General features: G+C 37.9%; 1 protein-coding gene across 4 annotated transcripts in view; it reads right to left on the reverse strand.

Annotated features, from left to right (window-relative positions):
* The window catches only part of CNTN5 (contactin 5), a 661,723-nt gene that overhangs the window by 25,453 nt on the left and 616,414 nt on the right, over nt 1-19,856 (reverse strand). For all 4 annotated transcript variants that reach the window (XM_074570954.1, XM_074570976.1, XM_074570986.1 and 1 more), the window contains 4 exons: nt 15,588-15,746; nt 15,013-15,162; nt 4,246-4,316; nt 933-1,167 (listed from right to left, as the gene is read on the reverse strand). In XM_074570954.1, coding sequence (XP_074427055.1) covers nt 933-1,167; nt 4,246-4,316; nt 15,013-15,162; nt 15,588-15,746 — 615 coding nt within the window. The remainder of the gene's footprint in view (nt 1-932; nt 1,168-4,245; nt 4,317-15,012; nt 15,163-15,587; nt 15,747-19,856) is intronic.

Here is a 19,856-nt window from a genome sequence, read left to right on the forward strand (position 1 = left end):
CAATAATGGAGCTGCTCAAAATGTTCCTGTGGATAGCATTTATTTTCCTTTTGTGTGTATGGAAATTTTCAGACACTGGCTCCTGTCAATACAGAATAACTTATTTTACTAGTACAAATTAGGTTTTTTGTTTGTTTGTTTGCTTGTTTGCTTGCTTGCTTTTTCCACAAAAATACTGTTGAGAGTTATATCAAGTTGATATCATAATTTTCCAGAAATATTTTCCACTTGTTCTGTTGAACTATGCACAGAATCTTAGAATCATAGAATACCAGACTGGAAGGGACCCCAAGGATCATCTGGTCCAACCTTTCTTGGCAAAAGCATGGTCTAGGCAAGACGGGCCAGCACCCTGTCCAGCTGAACCTTAAAAGTGTCCACTGTTGGGGAACATAAATCACATTGAATATTTGGACATCAATGTAAATTCAGAAATTTCGTACTAATGAACTAAAAAAGAGAGAAAATAATAGAAAAAAAAGAATAAAATTGCATTCTGTGCACTACTAGTACCCATTAAGCAGGAAATGAACATTCATAAATGGATTTATTTAGTCTTTGAGATGTTTGATTAGCTCATCAAAAAAAGTATCATGAACCTCAGAAGCATTAGAAAATAACATCCTTTGTTTGCTCGTTGTTAGAGAAGCCCATCTCAAAGTTAAGACTACAGAGTTCATGTTAGGAATGTGCCTTTATTAAAAGAGATTTTGTTGGTTAGGGCTAATGTGACAAAGTTTGTCACTTTCTTTCTCAGTAACCTTGGCAAGTTAGTTCACCTCCTTCTCTGCAAACCACGTTTGGTGTTACTTAGCACTTCTGCAAAGAATTTTGAAATTTAAGATTGAAAAAGCATGGTATAATAGGGCACATCATATAAAAGTAGCATGATATAGTTCCTAATATACAAGTTAACTTTATGTTGAACTGACCTCCTTCAGCTGAGCAGATGACCACAATAGGGCTGAAGGGACCATCTCCTTTGTTGTTGTAAACACCAACTTTCACCTCAAAAGGAGTCAGAGGTGGCACACTTTCATCTCTGTAGATGAACTTGGAAGCATCTGAAGATGTTACCATTTTTTCTTTCCAGCCACGTGTTCCATTGGGTCTGAAGGCTACAATATATCCAAATCCTTCTCCATTCTGAAACTCTTCGGACACTGGCTAAAAAATAAAGTTTGCATAATGATCAGACATAGTTTTACTAATTTAGAAAGCAGTTACTCAGTGGCTGACCATAATCTGTCTGCTTGTGTGAGGGTCATCCCTTACAGTCGCATTATAGGATTTTACTTTTCATGCCTGGGAACACATTCCTCCTTCTGAAGAGGAATCTTGTAAGAGAGTTTCTTCACCTAATCACCCTAGTTAGGTCACTGTCCTAGGACTGAGTAAACTCTTGGGCTCAGAAAGACTTTTTTCTTCTTTATCTCCCACTTTGTGGTTAATGCTTTAACCATCAGTCTGGTAGTGGAATAGCCCCTTCCAGTGGCCTTGTTAAAAATACAGAGCAACATATTGTTAAGGGCTCCTAAATCATGCTGTGAGTGACATTTACTACAGTGGCACTCTCTTGAGTTTTTGGTGCCAGCCTGTTTAATTTCTATATCCAAACGAGGTGTCAAGTCTTAGGGATTTAAATCTAGGATTCAGTTTGAGACTTGGGATATAATGTAATAAATGTAGTTGTCCTAACTCTCAAACTGAGCCTTGGTGAAAAAAAAAATATCTCATTTGCTTTTCTCTTCTTAGAGGATCTGTGAAATTAACCACTTAAATTGGGACAGATCTGCCACGAGCAGCCAGTCAGCAAAGGGATTTATCTGTTGAGAGGGTGAGCACTGAAAAAAGCTAAATCTTACATGTCCAGCTCAAGGAATGGAATTTTTCATGTTAATATACTGCCTACATTTCTTATAAAGTCAATGGGCTAGTTGAGGAATTAGGTTATGTTTAACAGCTGTCAGCATATTAGGCCTACGGGAAATGCTGAAAAAAGGGTGTCTAAACTCACAGAATCACGGAATGGTTCGGGTTGGAAGGGACCTTAAAGTTATCACCTAGTTCCAACCCCCCTTCCATGGGCAGGGACACCTCCCACTAGACCAGGTTGCTCAAAGCCCCATCCAGCCTGGCCTTGAACACTTCCAGGGCATCTACGACTTCCCTGGGCAGCCTCTCCCAGTGTCTTACCCCCCTTACAGTAAAGATTTTTTTCCTGATATCCAATCTAAATCTACCCTCTCTCACCTTGAGGCCGTTAGCCCGTGTCCTATCATAACACTCCCTGATAAAGCTGCTGCAAGGTCGGTTATATTCACCATAATTTGTTTTGTGGGAATAAAATTTTGTTGTTTAACACCAGTGTGTTAAACTGGTGATTAACACACCTATTCAGGAACCTAGGTGTGTTAATCTTTTCCTGAGCTCCCAGATACCCATATAACATTTCAGTAGCTCCTCATACTCAAAGTACTTTGTTGAATTTCTTTTGCCTATCTAAGTCCAATAAGACTTTTTTGGATCCTGCAAAAGCACAGATTGACTGTGCTGGAGCTGTGCTGACTTAAATTGTGGTTAAGCCTCATGGAAGTGCAGTGGCTAAACCAGACAGTACAGTAATCTGTAGTGAGCTGTTGGAGTGTTATCCAATGCACTAGGATTACTTCTTTAGCAGAAATTTCAACACTTACTTTTAATGGCATATTTTTCTGTGTTATGCTCTATATTTTACCATTTCTTGAAGAGAGACAGTGACTATAATTAGAAATGGCAGCAATCTTTCAAACTATCAAAAAATGTAAATATGCCCACTCCACAATTTATGTTCAACACAGATGAAATACCATGATTTTTTTGTGATCTTAACTTGATTAATGACTTTATGCAGTTTAAGATGTATGTGAAACAATACCTCAACAACAGTAGGAAGAACAACACTAGATATTGATGGAAACAACAAGCAAATCATAAACAAGGGGGAAGGATCGACACCTTCTGCCTTAATGGCAATTTGCACTCCTTAGCTGTAAATGAAGAAGCATCAGCTGTCTTTTGTGGAAAAAAAAGTCAATGTATACTGAAAGTTATGTTACGGCAATTCCTAATTCAAAACTGTCTGTAGTACGCGTACTGCCGGATGGGACACCCATGGGTCTCTGGTTTCTTTTGGAAGAAAACTTCCACCCTTGACAGAGAGGGAGGTATAACACACTCCAGTGTCCCCTACTCCAGTCATATGGGGAACACTATAAACACACTTAATATGAGTACTACATACTAATATATGACATTAGGGACTGGGATTGGGCCAGTTTACATCAGATACAGTTCCAGCCACCTGATGTTTTTGTCTGATTCAGCAAATTCTCTCCCAATAGAAGAGATGCTGCTGTTTATAGTTATAGACTATAAAGGAAACCGAAATCAGCCGTTTCAGCTGTCTCAGGTAGCTTGTGTTGGAGAAGGCAGACGTGCCACCAGAAGACAGCCTCTTCAGATGTCCTAAATTTTTAAGCAGTTAGTCAGAATTCTGTGTGTCTCTTACCATCTGAATCTCTCTTGTTGGCTAGGCAAAACTTTTTCATTAAAACCCCATGTCTTTGTTTGATGGGATTTTCCTTAGTTTCATATATATATATATATTTTCTGAATCTGAAAGTCTTCATCATAAATCTAGAAGTTCTGAAAAGTTCTCAAGAAAAATTTCTGTTCTACTGTGTTATTTATGTTTAGCATAGAAAGCAACTCCCACTCCTTCAATTGCCCACTGGCATGGTCATACATCTGTGTTGCATCACAAATATCTTCACAAAATAAAATCAGGTATTCAGTTTTATATTTTTTATGAAATACTTAAAAAAATAATTCTTTCTTAATTTAAGTTTAAAAAAATTACAAGGCTTTTCTTCTCTTACCTTAGCTATTGTTTCATCTGGTGTAGCGTTTACGCAAGATCCAGAAAAGTCAAATTAACCCAAGCAGTAGATCAGGAAGAAAAGACTGATGAATTAGCACAACTTTGGAGCTGCTGCAAGGTCGGTTATATTCACCATAATGCCCTCTACTCAAACCACATGATAATGTACATTACTTTAAAACTTTAGAACATATTTATAGAACAGTATTTTGTGTTCATGTCTTGCCAAGATTTGCTGTAAGGAAACCCCACTACAGTATTCTTTACTTTGCCCTCAAAGAAGTAAACATGAAACAAAACCTTTAATCAGAAAAGTCCCTTACCTCCCATGCTATTACTAATTCATGTCGCCTTCCACTTCTGCCACTTACATTAGCTGGAGGTGTCTTTGGAACTGTGAGCAAAAAGGAAAAAAAAAAAAGCAAAACAGAATGTCCAAGTTATTGAAGTTTTCCCCATAGTAATAAGTTGCTGCAGAAGACATGAGGCTGTTAAATGAGAACAGAAATAACAAACATAGCACTCTGTGGTAAAGAAAATATGCTCAAGTTTAATTTTGGAGAATTCCACAGTCAAGCTGGTAAACTCAAACAAAGCATAAACTGAGAAGAAAAATAATATTGGAATAAAAAACTGCTTAAGCGCTATGTCTTCTGAAGATTAGTCAAAATTTCAATGTACAGATCATCTAAGAAATAAAACAGGAATTATCTTGTTAACATTTGTATTTTTTGAATAGACAACTCAAATGCCAGGGAACCTAGCGTCTTTTAGACTTCAGGTAGAATCTTGGGACATAAATAATATCCCTCTACTATTTCCCAGGTTATTCATGGTTTAGATGGTTTAATACTTGCAAACCCATTCTTGTATGCTTTACCAGGGAGCCAATTTTCAGAAATTTTGAAGTAACCATCCTTAAATACCCCTCATCATTTCTTGCAAAATGATGGAAGCAATACTACCCTCAGTTCTTTAAAAATGGAGACTATCATTTTGGCTTTAAAAGCACATATAAGGAGCTGATGAAATTCTTTAGAAGAAATTGTAACTATCATCAGTGTGAATAAGTTATGACATTTTGTAAAACTTCAGAAATTTCAATTGTTCCTTTGGAACTGTACAATTTTTATTATCTTACTCAGTGCCTCTAATGAAGCTCCTAAAATGACAAATGTCTTATTTACCGTGAGGTAATGCTTGCTTTCTTTATTTGATTAAATATGTCCTAAGCTATAAGCTTCCTCTTTTTTTCCTTTCAGCAGTACATTGGTCATTGGTAGAAATCTACTGTGAGGCATTAACTGTTAAGGCCTTATTGCATGCTGTTTAGCTTATTTATTGAGTAGCACTGTGCCTTTGAACTCTAAAAAGAAAAATACATTTAAATAAATGTACACAATCCTTTCTATTTCCCATGTTGATCGTTAACAGCTTAAGTTCAATGAAAGTGCAGTTTTTACTAGATCCTGGAAGTTCACATAAAATTTCATAATTCATTTGTGTAGTGTCTTTCTGAACTCTGAACTCCCCTTTAAAGAACACAAGCCCAATTCTGCTTTTTCTCATAAGTGATGCAGACCCATAAAGCTTATCAATTGCTTCTGATTTACGCTGTTGCAAAAGAGGCAAGAGCCCTGTCATCTGTGGTTCTCAGCAGACTGAAATGGGAGATTTCTAATGCATGAAGCATCTCTTTCCAATATAACTGGGTTCATCATGCCTTTGACTTTTTCTCTCCTTCCTTCCTTCCTTCCTTCCTTCCTTCCTTCCTTCCTTCCTTCCTTCCTTCCTTCCTTCCTTCCTTCCTTCCTTCCTTCCTTCTTCCTTCCTTCCTTCCTCCCTTCCCCTTACACACAGGCTAAATGGTATCTTTTGTAATTACTCTCTGCTGAAAGCTCTTGACTTCTGTAGGAGCAGGTGATTGAATTGCTTTGCAGTTTAACTTCAGCTAGTGGGAAACCAGGTATCCAGGCTGAACTTGTAGTCCAGGCACCTTCTCGAGCAAATGCAGAGCTTTGGGGTGGTTCATCCCATCCAAAGATAACTGTCTAAACAATGGGGAGGATTGTGTAGACTCTACTGACTGGAGATATGAACTAGTTTAAACTAAGAGCTAATCTGTACATGGCAAAAGTTACTCAAATTTTCCTTTCAGAAACAGGATTATACAATACGGAATGGTGAGGAATTGCCCTCTGGTTAAAATAAGAATAAAAACAGTGCGTAACACTGGGATGAATGTTCTATGGTGAAAAGATGAAGAATCATCTGCCAGTTAATTAACATGCAAAAATTGTGATGCTACCTCTAATGGACCGTATTTAAACCTTGTTTAGCACCTGTTTTTCTCTTGCCTTTCTAAGATATTTTTTTTGGTTATATACATATGTATATAAATATATAAAGATAAATTAAATTTTTATGTAGGTGCCATGTTACTGATGCAAGTACGCTGTGCTTCTTTGAAGCATCCAACATGATGGACTTATTTAACCAGCGGTGTCCTCTTTCTAGAGTTTTCTTGTTAACAGCTTTGCAGACTGAAGCCCAATTTAAATGAATAAACATTAAAAGAATAAAACTGTCAACACAATGAATTCCTTTTGCACGAAGCTAAAATGTGCATTCACACAGCGAAACTCTCTCAAATGAATAACCATTAAAAGAATAAATGTGTCAAAGGAATGAATTTCCTTTGCACTGCAGCAAAGTAGAGCATACACAGTTAGAAGGGGACATTTAGAAATGAGTAACTGTTAAGTGAAGAAAACTATTAAAAGAAAATACTTTTTGCCAGACACCGAGGTTATATTTTAGCAACCTTTTGGCAGCATCACCTTTATATCAGTGTTATATCTGAATTTACTCACCCATAGCCTAAGTTTATTGCCATGCAATTAGTGACTTCCCAATCTTTAAGTTGTTAATTCTTGGCAGTGACACTCACGGAGATGCACTTGCACCAAATTTGCAAATATGATGACTAAACTTGTCTCCCAGACACAGGATCCATTAGGACCTCTTTTCTTTAGTGTTTACCAAAGCTGAGAAATTCAGTATTGTATCTTCTGAATAAATACACTCCTACTAGTAGCAAAAAGCTCTTTGCTGGGTTAATAAGTCTCATTTAATAAGATGAGAGAAGGACACCTACTGGAAAACGAATCACTCCGTGGCTTAACACTTGTCCTTAGGATCATAAAATGTGACTAAGCTTGACTGTATGTTCTGTAGTTCTGATCAAAGCCTTCTCATTAGCCTCTTTGCCAGCTACCTATTAGCACTTGTCTCCTGGTTTATTCTTAGACTGTCAGCTCTTTGGGATCAGGTCAACTTTTATTTTCTTTTGTTTCTTCAGCCACTGGTAAGGTTGGGAGTTAAAAGCCAGGTCTCTGTCGTTCTGGTAATGTGAACATCAAATAGTAAGAAAAAACATGTTTTGAAAGACATGGTGACGAGATATGGGTCACAGTAAATAATGGGTGTATGTTGGCACACGTTGATGTTGAAACCTCCACTTAAGACAAGCAAACAGAAATCTTGAAATGACTTTGCCAGGAATTTGATTTGAACAGAAACAGCAGGATTTGTTTCTTATTGTTTTCCATTTTCATGGAAGTACTGTGATATGCTCAAAATGAAAGTGAAATTAAACACTATTAAAATTTATCTCCCCTAATCCAAACAAAAAAACTTTTAACATTTTCTCTAAGAGCTGGCATGAAGAATATCGCCCTTGGCAATTATGTCGCCCTTGACGGTATGCTTAAAATATATATGAAGAGAAGATGATATGAAAAGGTAAAGTTTATATATGAAGCCACGGCTCATTGTTTAATAATTCATATGTATCTTACCACTGCAAGCTAAATATACATGAAAAGCCGTGTTTTTTGTTTAGGACAAAATGTATGCACAGAACTGATATTGCTGAGGGCTTTGGGGTTATAAAGCGTTGAAAAGTGCTGACAATGACACCAATATGTTTTAAATCTGTATTTAAATGTAAAGTTTGGGGAAGCTTTTGGAAGTGGTAGGTAATACCATAGGTATGAAACCACAAACATTTAGATGTTAGCTTTCCTTCCAGAGTTCCACTGTGTCCAATATTTTGAAAATTACTCTGTCCTTTAGGGTACTTAAATTAGGTTTTTGGTTGAGAGTTTTGAAAATTCCTCTTTTTTCATGTTGCATGGCTGATGGATTTTCTGTTTTTTTTTTTTTTTAATGAAAACTGTGGTTTCTGGTAGACTGTAAAGATGAGCCCATTCAGAGATTTTGAGTAATCAAAAATATTTCAATATTTTGCTCACTTTTGGGCAAATATTGAAAATTATTACATATTTCATTTTGACATTGTTAAAAAATGAAACATAGCCATTTCTATTTTAAAAAGAGATATTATTTGAATTTTGCTTCAATATTATTTTAAAGTAGAAAAATTAAAACTGGAAAGAAAAAAATTGAGTATTTTGAGTAGACAAAGATTTTAAATTTTTATTCAGAAGTATTATTTTACTTCTATTTTGCTAAAGAAAATCAAGAAAATCTATGTTTTGTTTAAAATCAGTTTCATCCTCCCCATTTTTACTTCAGTGAGTGAACTGAAAAGATCTTTTAAACTGCCTTAGCTCTAGATTCCTTCCCTTATAGAAAGGAAAGTATAATGTCATGGAAACATGGAAAAACTTGAAAAACAGTTCATCCTCTTTTTAGCATTCCAATCTTGTAAAGAAATTAAAAGAAAATGTTATTGAATTAATAATTAATAATTTTAAAGTGTTTCTGTTTTGTCTTTTTTTTTCCAAGGAAATGTCAAGTGGCTTTTTTCAATACTGTTTTGTTTATTACAAAGAGAAATGACAGATTCTTAATTTTGTAGTGTGTCTTAATTTTTGTGCAGAACAAAAGTATTTAGCAGCCAAGATTATAATTGGTTATGGTATTGCTGTAGGAACACGTAGTTAGATTTAGTCCCTATCCTTCAATTTTGCAATCTGAATAGGTGAGATAGAGGGAAGACAAAGAGAAGCCAGAGCCTTACTAACCACCTGGTTTTAGAGTAAGAAATACTAATGTGAGCTGCCTAAATTTACAGAGACGTTTCTGATAAGCAGCTGAGTCCAGATTTCCCAAATCCCAATTCTATACTTTAATCACAAGGTCTTTCTTACTCTGCTTAAATCCTGTATTCATGAAGCTATTTTCCACATGGGTATTTTTTGTATAAATTCTGAAACATCTTGTCAAATAAAGTAAAATGAAACAAAATGTTGATATTGCTACACTTTTTGGGGAGATGAATTATTAAACTTGACTTTAGTCCTTAAGAAAATGTTTGCTGGAGGTACAGTCGCAGTTATTTTTTTTTCCTTTTTTTTCATATCTTTTAAGATACAGATATAGTTTGAAAAACAACTCTTCTTAGCTGTGGAAAATGTATGGGTGGGGAGAGAAGAATTTGTTGCTAGCTCAACAGAACTTCCTAATGTGAGGACCAAAGCAAGAACACATTTGGCAGTTTTTTCTTCTCAGTTGGCTTCCTTGATATTGATCGATGGATCTATCCATCTGTCTGTCTGTCTGTCTGTCTGTCTGTCTGTCTGTCTGTCTATCTATCTATCTATCTGTCTATCTCCTGCAGTAGACATCTGGGAAACAGAGGGACGTTAAGTGAGAATCCTTTCACTGTGTGAAAGGCCAGCCCTCAAGTTGTCACCCTCCCAGGAAAATATTTCACATCTCATCTGTTCAGGAATGAAATGTAAAATGTGCCAGCATCTCCAGAAGCGGGTGATGCACTCTTTTAAACTGTTGGAAAACAAGGATACCCCAACTGGTCTCAGGATCTGCGTTTCTGTTGTTCTCATTTCCTCTGCATTTTTAATATTTGTAATTTAGTGGGACATTGAATTCATGCATGGCTGCAGGACTCAGTCTTGATAGCTTCCTGATCACCACGTATAGGACTGAAATCTCAAATGCTGTGGCATATATGCCGGGGAACCAGTTCCTTAACTTTCCTGTTAGGTATTTTAGTAGCACAAACATGTGGATTCTTTGTCAATATATCCATATATACTGCATATTAGTTTGAGCCTGCAATACTATGTGTTAGTAGCCTATTTGTTCTAAATATACCCATGCACACAATGATTAACATCTACTTTCTCTTCTCTTTTTTTTTTTTCCCTATGGAAAAGCACGTTTTCTACAAAGGCCCAGGTAATCATCTCCAAATGTCATGGATACAGCAGATTATTAATTTCTGTCTAGAGCAAAAGTAGTTATGCTAATGGGAAAAGCTGAAACTTCTTTTATACAGGTCACAAACACATAAAACACTACCACCAAGAATAAACCCCTCCCCGCTCCAGACAGGGGCAGTGTGAACCAGGTGACTTTTTCCTGGGACAAAGGCACTTTTTCTTATGCTATGAAGAAATTCTCGCTGAGAATAATGGTGACTTAATAGAAAATAAGGACTTATTAAAAATAAAGCCTGTGTACAATCTGCTACTAACAGAGTGCATTACAATGTTACCTCATAAAATCAAGACTGCATGCATGATTAGCAGGTTAAACTTTGATTCTACTCAATTTCTCTCTCCCCATGTTTCCCCATGAATAGATAATGTAATTGATGCTTTGGCCCCAGGCTTCAAATGCCCGACTGCCTTAGTGGAATGCCAGATATGTTTAAATTCATGTTATTGGCTCTTTTCACCTTGTGGACCTGTAAAATATGTATCAAGGCTAGAACTGACAGAAATGCAGCAGCTGGCTACAGGTTAGATGTGCCAGAAAATTGCGGTGTTATCCATTCCGATGAAAGTAGCTATGAAAAGCAATCATGTTAACTAAATATGAACTAACTAACAAGATTAGGGTTTAATTAGAAAAGTAAAGCAAGTGGAAACCTGTTTATTATTCTGTTGATTTTCTTACACCATCCCAAGTATTGCTTCCATGGGTATTTTTAGATAATGGACTAATATAAAACATTGTTACTATCTTGGGGAAGAAGTGATAAAATAAGTGAGGTGTGGGGAGAGAGAAAAAGACTTTAGTCTCCAGTCAAATTAGCTTGTGCCATTAAATTAAGGATGCTGATTTCCATTTAAGTATAAAATAATGGAAGCAGAATCACGCATTTGCTGCCTCTGTGGGTTGTCTACACAGCTCTCATTCAGCCTTGTGGATCTCAACTCTCACCTGAGCATGAGCCAAGTCACTTTCTCTGCTGGGAGACCAGCATTTCTGGAGTTCTACCCAGTGCAGGGGCAGCCCGCCCTGTTTGCACTTGTGGGGCACATCCAACACCACAGCAAAGAGCCAGGTTACTCTGCCTGGGTCATAAGTAGAGAGGCCAATGCTGTGTTCTTTCTGAAATATAATGTCTTTTACATACATGACTTAAGAATTGAGATCTGTGATATTAGAACTGCAGCCCATGTTAATAGAGATTTTCCCTTGAAGCTTTCAGATAAAAAAGTTAGTAATAGAGAGATTCTGAAAAATAATAGATCAGTGGGTAATACACTAAGACAGATATTAATGTCCTGATTTGGAAAACCATATATGAAACCCAATGAAAACTATTACTAGCTTTCCTATCTCTTTGACTTTGGCATCTGAAAACTGTACCAAGGGTGATACTTCACACAACCACTGAAAGAGCTAAACAGGCTCTGGACTTCGGGAATATCTGAAGACCTGGAAAAAGTGTCTGCCTGAGTGAAGCAGATCATGAAGCCCGTGGCATTTCAAGAGTGCCATAAAAATTATAAGCAGCATGCTATTTTGCAAAGAATTATATGTGTAACAGTTTCTTTTTGTTTGATTATTTTTTTGTTTAAAGCAGAGTCCATTGTGTTGTTGTTCCAACTTTACAACTCTGCAGATTCTAACAATTGGGAAGTTATAACTTATTGAAACTCCTTCTTGCTCCCTCTATAAATTAAAAAAATGAGACTGCATCTATCTTTTTTATTAAAAAAACCCAACAAAACTATTCACAACTGAAACAGAAACCAAACTTTTTCTTAAAGAAAGGTCTTTTGAAATTGAGGTGATGACAATAGACTTCTGCTGTACCATGCCATGTTAGGCAGGCACACCAAGTAAATTCCGCTTCAATTTCTCTGAAGGCTGTTAAGTTGTTTTACTGGCACCTGTCTGGATTTCAATGTTGTGCTACAAAACACTCCCTTCTTACATGACATTTGTGCAGCTGTAACTCTGGTAGCAAAAAGGTATTCCTAACTGGAAAGCTGAAAATGCAAGTAAAGACCTAGTGTGGCCTTTTTCTTATTTGAACTAATATGTTACTGATTTATTATTCAAGAAGACCTGCATTATTATCAGCTACAGCTCTGTTCATCAGGGGAAGCCCCATGTACTGGAGTACAGGTCATTGCTACTTGAGTTAAAGACTCTGTCATTGCTACTTGAGTTAAAGACTCTGTTTCTTCTGATGGCAGCAATAGTGGAGTATTACTCAGAAATAAACACCTGTCACTGGGAGAAAATATACCGCACACTGCATGCTGCATCTGTCCCCAAATTATTCTGTTTTACTGATCATTATTATGATTTATCAATTCATTTTTACACAGGTAAAGTTGCAATGATTATCCAAAGGAATATTGAAAATGGATGCGCATGACAAAGGCTTTCACTAGAGTTGTAGGAATATGTTTTAGTAAATACAGCCTTTGTTTGATAAACATTGGGAAAGAAGAAGAAGCAACCTGAAAAACAAGATAGCTAGAAGAAATCTAACATTTTCAAACTTCATTTTGTGAGAAAAACATTCATTCACAGCTTTAATACATCTGGTAGATTAAAATCCCGAACCATCCTTTCAAAAATAGGGAAAGTATTCATAAAACTGAAAGTACATAACCCCAGGGGTGGAAGCAGTTACAGGATAAACCTTATCCAGAATGTTTTTGTCTGCTTTGATATGTACCACTTGAATAAATAGAGAAGTTGTTCAAACATTTGGGTCCAGCAGAATTTTCACTGCCGATGAAATATGGTACAAAATCAAGGAAAGAATAATGGTGGTGTAATAATGTTTTTTTGAAAATCATTTGAGATGAAAGCAGCTAGTGTTTTTTATTTCATTTTCCTTTCCTCTTATTCTTAATGGAACAAAGTATGTAGCATTTGAAGCTTCTGCTATAAAGTTATCGAGTTTCACACTGTGGGGAGCTTGCAGAAGATGGGGGAGAGTTGGAAAAGTTTCCACATGCATGAATGGGAATCAAATCACTTCAGTGCAGTTCTGTGATTGCACAGTGAAATTTAATATCAGCTAGAAACTACACAGTTATTTAAAGCAGAAAAAAATAAATATGTCTTATTACAACCCAAGATAGGTTTGTTAGACTTCATTTGAAATAGTGCATCCGATTTTGGGTGCCACAATGAGAAAGACATAGATCAACTAGGGCAAGGTCAGGGGAGACCACTGGGATGGTGATGCTGGAGTACTTGCCTTGTGAGGAGAGGTTGGGGGAGCTGGGCTTGTTCAGCCTGGAGCAGAGGTGGCTTTGGGAGATCTAACGGCAGCCCCCAGTGCCTATGGGGAGGTCATTGTGAAGACAGAGATGGGCTCTTTATAGTGGTGCAGGGTGGGAGGGCAGAGACAGTGGTCATAAGCTGAAATAGGGGGAGTTCTGGCTGGATATATTGAAAGAAAAACCACAATGAGATTAGTTAACTGCTGGCACAGGTTGGCCAGAGAGGATGTGCAATCTCCCTCCTTGGAGGATTCAAAGACTCAACTGGACAAAGCCCTGAGCAACCTGCTCTGAAATCAGTTTACCCAGCTTTGAGCAGGAGGCTGGACTAGAAACCTCCTGAGATACCCTCCAGCCTCAATTATTCAGATGATTCTGTGGTTCTGTCTAAGAAAATCAGCCTGAACATTCTGCTGTGAAGGTTTATGGGTGACATATGCGCAGACTGGTGGCCTATGGAGAGCTGAGGCACAAGATTAACATATCTTAAAAGATAAGAATTTTATTTCAGAATGAGACACAAGGACACATTTTGGCATTGCCACTTGTAATTCTTATAATCTCCCTTAATGAGAAGACAGAGTGCAACACAATGTCTGTATTCGTCCGTAATATTTGCAACTAAAAACTCAGTTATACTTTCAAATTCAAGTGGAATCTTTGAATTCGGCACTGTTCTATGATTAATAATCTACTTACAAATTATTCAGCTGAAGAAACATCAAAACAAAATCAAAACTCTCTAAGCCTCCTAAATAACAAAGAAGAATAAAGAATAATTTGAAAGTGTCCTGAGATGCAGTTTTCTTCTGAGGCTTTTTCAAACCCTATCTCTATCACTTTCTACCTCTTAAAACGTGTCTCTCTAAGATGCCTAGGGACTTTTCTCAGATTCCCAATCCGTCTTTATCTCCCTTCATTCTGCCCAAGTTATTGTCAATGACTCCAAACTTTCTGAGACCACTGCAATTTTCAAGAGACCCAAATAGGATATAAAACATTTTTCTTGGGCTCCCACAGCACCATCCCGGTCAGAAATATAATGAAATTTCTTTAAATGCACTAACAGTTCATGGTAGAGTGTGGATGACAAAGAAACACTTTAAAGCCCAAGGTATTTCAAATTAAGCAGCTTCCCATGGCTTCCCTACCTTGCTGAAAAAAACTCTGTGCATCTTCAAGGAGAGAAGTTATGAAAAATAAGGGGAGAGAGGCTGCTTGGGAGCGGCTATGTGAAGAGACCAAGAAGCAGCCTGCAATTGAAGAGCCGGGGAAGCCTACCAGAAGGCAGGCAGCAATGGCTTAAGTGTAAGATGAAGAGTAAGGCAACATGTAGGGAGTAAGACAGCAGGGAATGGATTTATTTGAAATTTCTATAAATTAAACAATATTCCTGTAATTAAAACGAACTGGTTCCCCATTACAAAGAATATCACCTGAAACAGTGATTACTGAACACACAGATGTGTACCAAGGAGAAGAGAATAGTTTTATTATTATACTAAAATAGTTCTTGTTTCTGGTAGTCTTGGAAAACTAACCTTTTTATCCTCTTACCTGCTTCGTTGGTTCTGATCATTCGTGATGGTGCGCTTGGGTCTCCAGTGCCAATTTTGTTGGTTGCTACAACTCTGAATTCATACTCCACCCAAGGGTTCAGCTCAACAGCCATAGCAGACTCCATGTCGCCACTTATCACATCTGGAACTGCAGACAGTAAAGAAATGTGTAGGTCACTCAGAGATCTGAAGCTCACATGCAGTGTCTCAATGGCAAGTGGACTTTGTGATACAATATGGCCAGTAGAAATGATAGACATCAAGGATCTAATATGTCAGAAATCACAGCTAGGTTTTTGGCACTGTGGTACTCCTGAAAAGACACAGATTGAAGGATATAGCGGGGAGCTTTCTGCTTATTCACAGGTGCATCATGGCAGGTGTCTTTGTGGTGTCCTGTCAGAGCTGTTGCTAAGTAACGTGAAAGGAATGAAAAAAAGAAAAAAAAAATCAGTGCTTTTAATTTATCATTGTTCTCTTAAGACTATCTGTTCCTGAAGTTCCCGGTGGTTATTATTGTGATGAGCAGGAGTTTTGAACAGTCTACTTGTGCTGTTTGAAAATTTTTCTCACCTGTTTTTACGGTCTGCCAGCCAAGAGAAAATGGACTGCGTGCTTGAAGGTTGTAGAGGGAGATAGGGCTGTGATTGTCTGCCCCAGGACTCCAGGAGAGTGTTGCTGTGGTGTCTGTAATTTCCTCCACTATTACAACCCCTGGGGGACCAGGAGGACCTGGAAATAAAGTGGAATAATCAAACAGACCACACCATCATCGTGGATGAGCAGCAATAATAGAGGAGATGCATTCTGTAGGGAACTGGTGGAGTGCAATAGCCATGAAATACAAGGGTTAAAATGCACGCTACTACATCACGGAGATACCTCATTTCCATGATTTCTGCTGGTAAATTGTGATTGTTTCTACTCTTTAAATGCTGTGTGGGTGAGTTCCAATTAACTTGTCAGAGTGACAGCAGAAGAACTAAAAATAGAAACAGATTAAGAAAAAAAATTCCTCCATTATAATTGTTCTGAACCTAAAATTGAAGGAAAAAAAGAGCCACTTTAAGAAGCATCCAGGCTAGACTGAAGCATTGCAATCACATCTCTTTGTGTGAGGCTTGTCAGCAGGAAAGACAAATAGTGATCAAAATGAAGCACAGGTGGATGTTATTCTTGAAGAACAATAATATTACTAATCACTGAATCAAGAATACAGCATTCATCCTTTTTCTCACATTCACTCACTCAGGGAATCCGCTTGGATTACTATCCCGCTGGAAGTCCATTGACTGTTTGATTGAAAGATATTAAAAACAGAACAAAACCCAAACCCAAATATTTTGAAGTCTGATAATTATTATGGTCCAATTAAAAACAAACAACAAAACCACAACAACTTCTCACTGGAGAAATGACAGGATTATTTATTCCATTTAGCTGCACCAAATGAGAATATGCTTGTCACCATTTGTATAGGCCATGTGACGGATCCAATAGGTGACGTCTCTAGTAGCAAACATGACTTTGTGAAGAAAAATGTGGCTATAATGTCCCACTCCCACACCCAGTTTTCTTCTTTAATTCTTCCTGATATTGATATTACTGGGGTTTGAAAACATTATCCATTTGCACTTGCCAAACTAAATTGGAGGTCCTCCTGGTTCAGGATCCTCTTCCACAGTTGTTGTAACAAGATGTTTAGGGGGAAATGTGCATGTCTGTCACAGATAAATGCAAAATAAACATCTCTCTTGTGGTTCTTATACTTAAAAACTGAAATAAATCCTGAATTACAGGACTTCATACTTCAGTAAAATATTAACATTATTAATAGCTATAATTACGTATGACGAATCTGGATTTTCTTGGCATGCAAGACCCTCCTGATTCTTTTCCATCCTCCTGTTGTTGAAGGATGAAGTTTTGCTTCTGCTCCTACACAGTTTGATGATTGTGAAATCAGAAATGCACTGCTGGACAATTTCTCCAGAAATGAAACTGCAGGAAGTGTGATGATGGAAACAACTTCATTAACAGAAACCAATTGCTGCTACAATGTTTTGGGATTCCAATGCTGTTTGCATGTATCATGACATGTAGCGGAGCAGATCCCTTGGGAACGTCCATGCCCGTGAGCTGTGGTGAGAGGTGAGGTCCCACTTGCTGAACTGTCAGAGCTCAGCACCTGCGGATCAGGGTGGCAAACACTTGGGTCTGGTGTCTCCATTTGAAGTGGCAGCTGTAGTCAGGATTTCTGTATTACTGAGCTCAGCATTATTTTTTTTTTTTTTTTAGTGCTACTTCATGCAATCAAATCTTCTGCTGGCTAGAATCCTCAGTCCATGAGTAGAAACAAACTTATCTGAATATGAAAGGCTAAAAACCCCCATTAACTAAAATATTTTTAATTGCTGGGACTTTTTGTCATTTGCAGCTGCAAACAGCTTTATAGTTCCTCTGATATGCCTTCAACAAAACCATGTTTACATGATCTATGACAACAGTATGATCAGAGTTTCATAATAGTTGGGCTCAATAGCTTCAGGATGGAGACGACATTGAATCCTTTAAATGAGAAAGCAAATTACACTATTCAGTCGATTCCGTTTGCTTGGCAACGATCTACAAGCAACTAATTGACATTAAAATGTTGAAAATATATGGCATTTAGAAATAAGAGCAACAAAAATAGACAAATGAATGTTTGGAATTCAGGGGATTCAATTCCTTCCCTTCAAACAATGGAAGGAATTAATCAAAGCTTAGTATTATAGATGTATGATGGAACAAGATTGTCTCCCCAGTGCACTGCAGTCCTTTTTGCAGGAGCCCAGTGTACAGTTCTGGGCTATAGGAAGAACAAGGTTTTCCACTTCCACGGGTGGTGAGCAGCTCCAGTGCCGGGTGTCTCTGCCTGCTCAGCGGCCTTGGCTTGGCTGCTGTCAGTGCCCTTCGCTGAGTCACAAACAGTGCTGGGGTAGGATGGTGCCCCTCCTTGGACACCTTGTGACTCCTGGTCTTCTCGAGTCCCATCTCCATTTGCAGTTGAAAGGTCTGGCTTTTCTTCCTGGGAGAAAACACGGCATAAAGATGTGTCCTCTGCACCCCTGCCTTCCTGACAAGCGTTTACAGTTCTGCAATGGGAAGCACCAGGTCAGGCCTCCGTCTCAGAATAGCAGGTCCCGGGGCTAATTTAATAAAATAGGTTGATCTTCAATCTCCATCATCTATTGTTTCAGGCTATCTGTTAATGCAGGAAAATACTAGTGAAATTTTTATTTGTAGCCATGAGGGAAAGTTTAAAGGAAAGCTGGGATCTTGATACAGTCATATGCTTTTACTGGGTTGCAGCCCTAGGCCCAGAATTATATCGTGCTCCCAAGCACAAACAAAATTAAAGGGAAATATTTTAGTACTTTTCCTCTATGACAATATTTCTCTCATGCACACCGAATATTGTTAAAGAGTTTCTAGCCACTGTATTATAGGCAAAAGAACAAGCGTCTTGCTTATATAAAAATATGTAAAATATATTTATGCAGATGTCTCCTGCTAAATTCTCAATATATTTTGTTGTTGGAGTTCTCTCATGTTTTTTAAACCTTTTAAATGCATTCCTAGTCATGACAATGTGTCATTATGCTTTCTGAGATGTGTGCTCTTGCACAGTTTGCAGGATGACTGCTAAAAAGCATTTCCATTTCCAACAGCAGGCATTCTTGAAAGCGGATTAATAAAGGACAAAAGCCTCAGTGATGACAAATGTATGACAGTTAGCCAGGACCTGAGTGCTATGCAGATGTCACTCATTTTTGTAGAAATCTCATTAAATTTTACGCTTGGATGTAATCATTCATGGTGTCAGCCGGATGGCTAATGCAGAGAAGCTTTTCTCCCAAGGGCTGTGTTATTGTTCAGGATCTCTAAAACAATTTTTTAGTTCAGAAAAGCCAATTGAGGGAAAAATGCGCGGTCTGCTCAAATGCTTCTCTGGAAACTACACAGAAAATGACTGGTCATAAATGCACTACAGTGCAGTCGACCTTCACAGAGAAGACATTTGGGGCTGCAATAAGCTCTTATGCTGCTCTAGGAGCACTAGAATCCCAGTGTCAAGGATATTAGTCTGTTATCTTCTTTCAGAGGAATTCCATAGATTGATACTTCATTTCAGGACATGCATGAGTGCATTTTGGCAAACTTGTTTTATGTGTCTTTTTATTGTTGGAATGATCATCCTGAGAGGTCCCTTAGATTACTTGCCATGGTACAATGTTAATGTGAGAGTTCTTGAAAGACTATTACCAATAATAGCCATAGTGACTCAGAGAGGCAGTGCCCTTTCCTGCGAATCCCAGAATGTGCACTGATTCACTCCACTGCTGCCTGACCAGGATAATTCTTACTTTTACCAAACAACGAAGAAGCCTGATGTGTAGCAGTTCATGAACTCAGATTTCTTGACCTGAAGATTTTGCTTTCTGAATGGCAAAGTGTACTGGCTTGTCATCAGGAAGATAAGAGGTCAAGAAAAAGAGGAAAAGAAAGAGGCAATAACTACAGAATGGTGGAAAATGTGCTCGAGAAAACAGGAGTTTGACTTTTCTTGTAGCATAAATCCCTTTTTGTGTGCCCACTTATGGTAGATGAAGTGTTTGCACGTGGTGGGGAACAAGAGGATGGAGAGAAATTTCGACGTATAGTAAAGGCAATAGACACCATGGCTTTAGTGGATACACCCATATCTCCATTCCCTCCATATGCGTGTGTGCCTAAGTGGTTTCTGTAAGGTAGCTACATAAGGGCCCTGGGCAGATGGAGAGGTTATACCCAACCAGT

This window comes from Larus michahellis, chromosome 1 (assembly GCF_964199755.1).
Source record: "Larus michahellis chromosome 1, bLarMic1.1, whole genome shotgun sequence".
In the NCBI taxonomy this organism is placed as follows: domain Eukaryota; kingdom Metazoa; phylum Chordata; class Aves; order Charadriiformes; family Laridae; genus Larus; species Larus michahellis.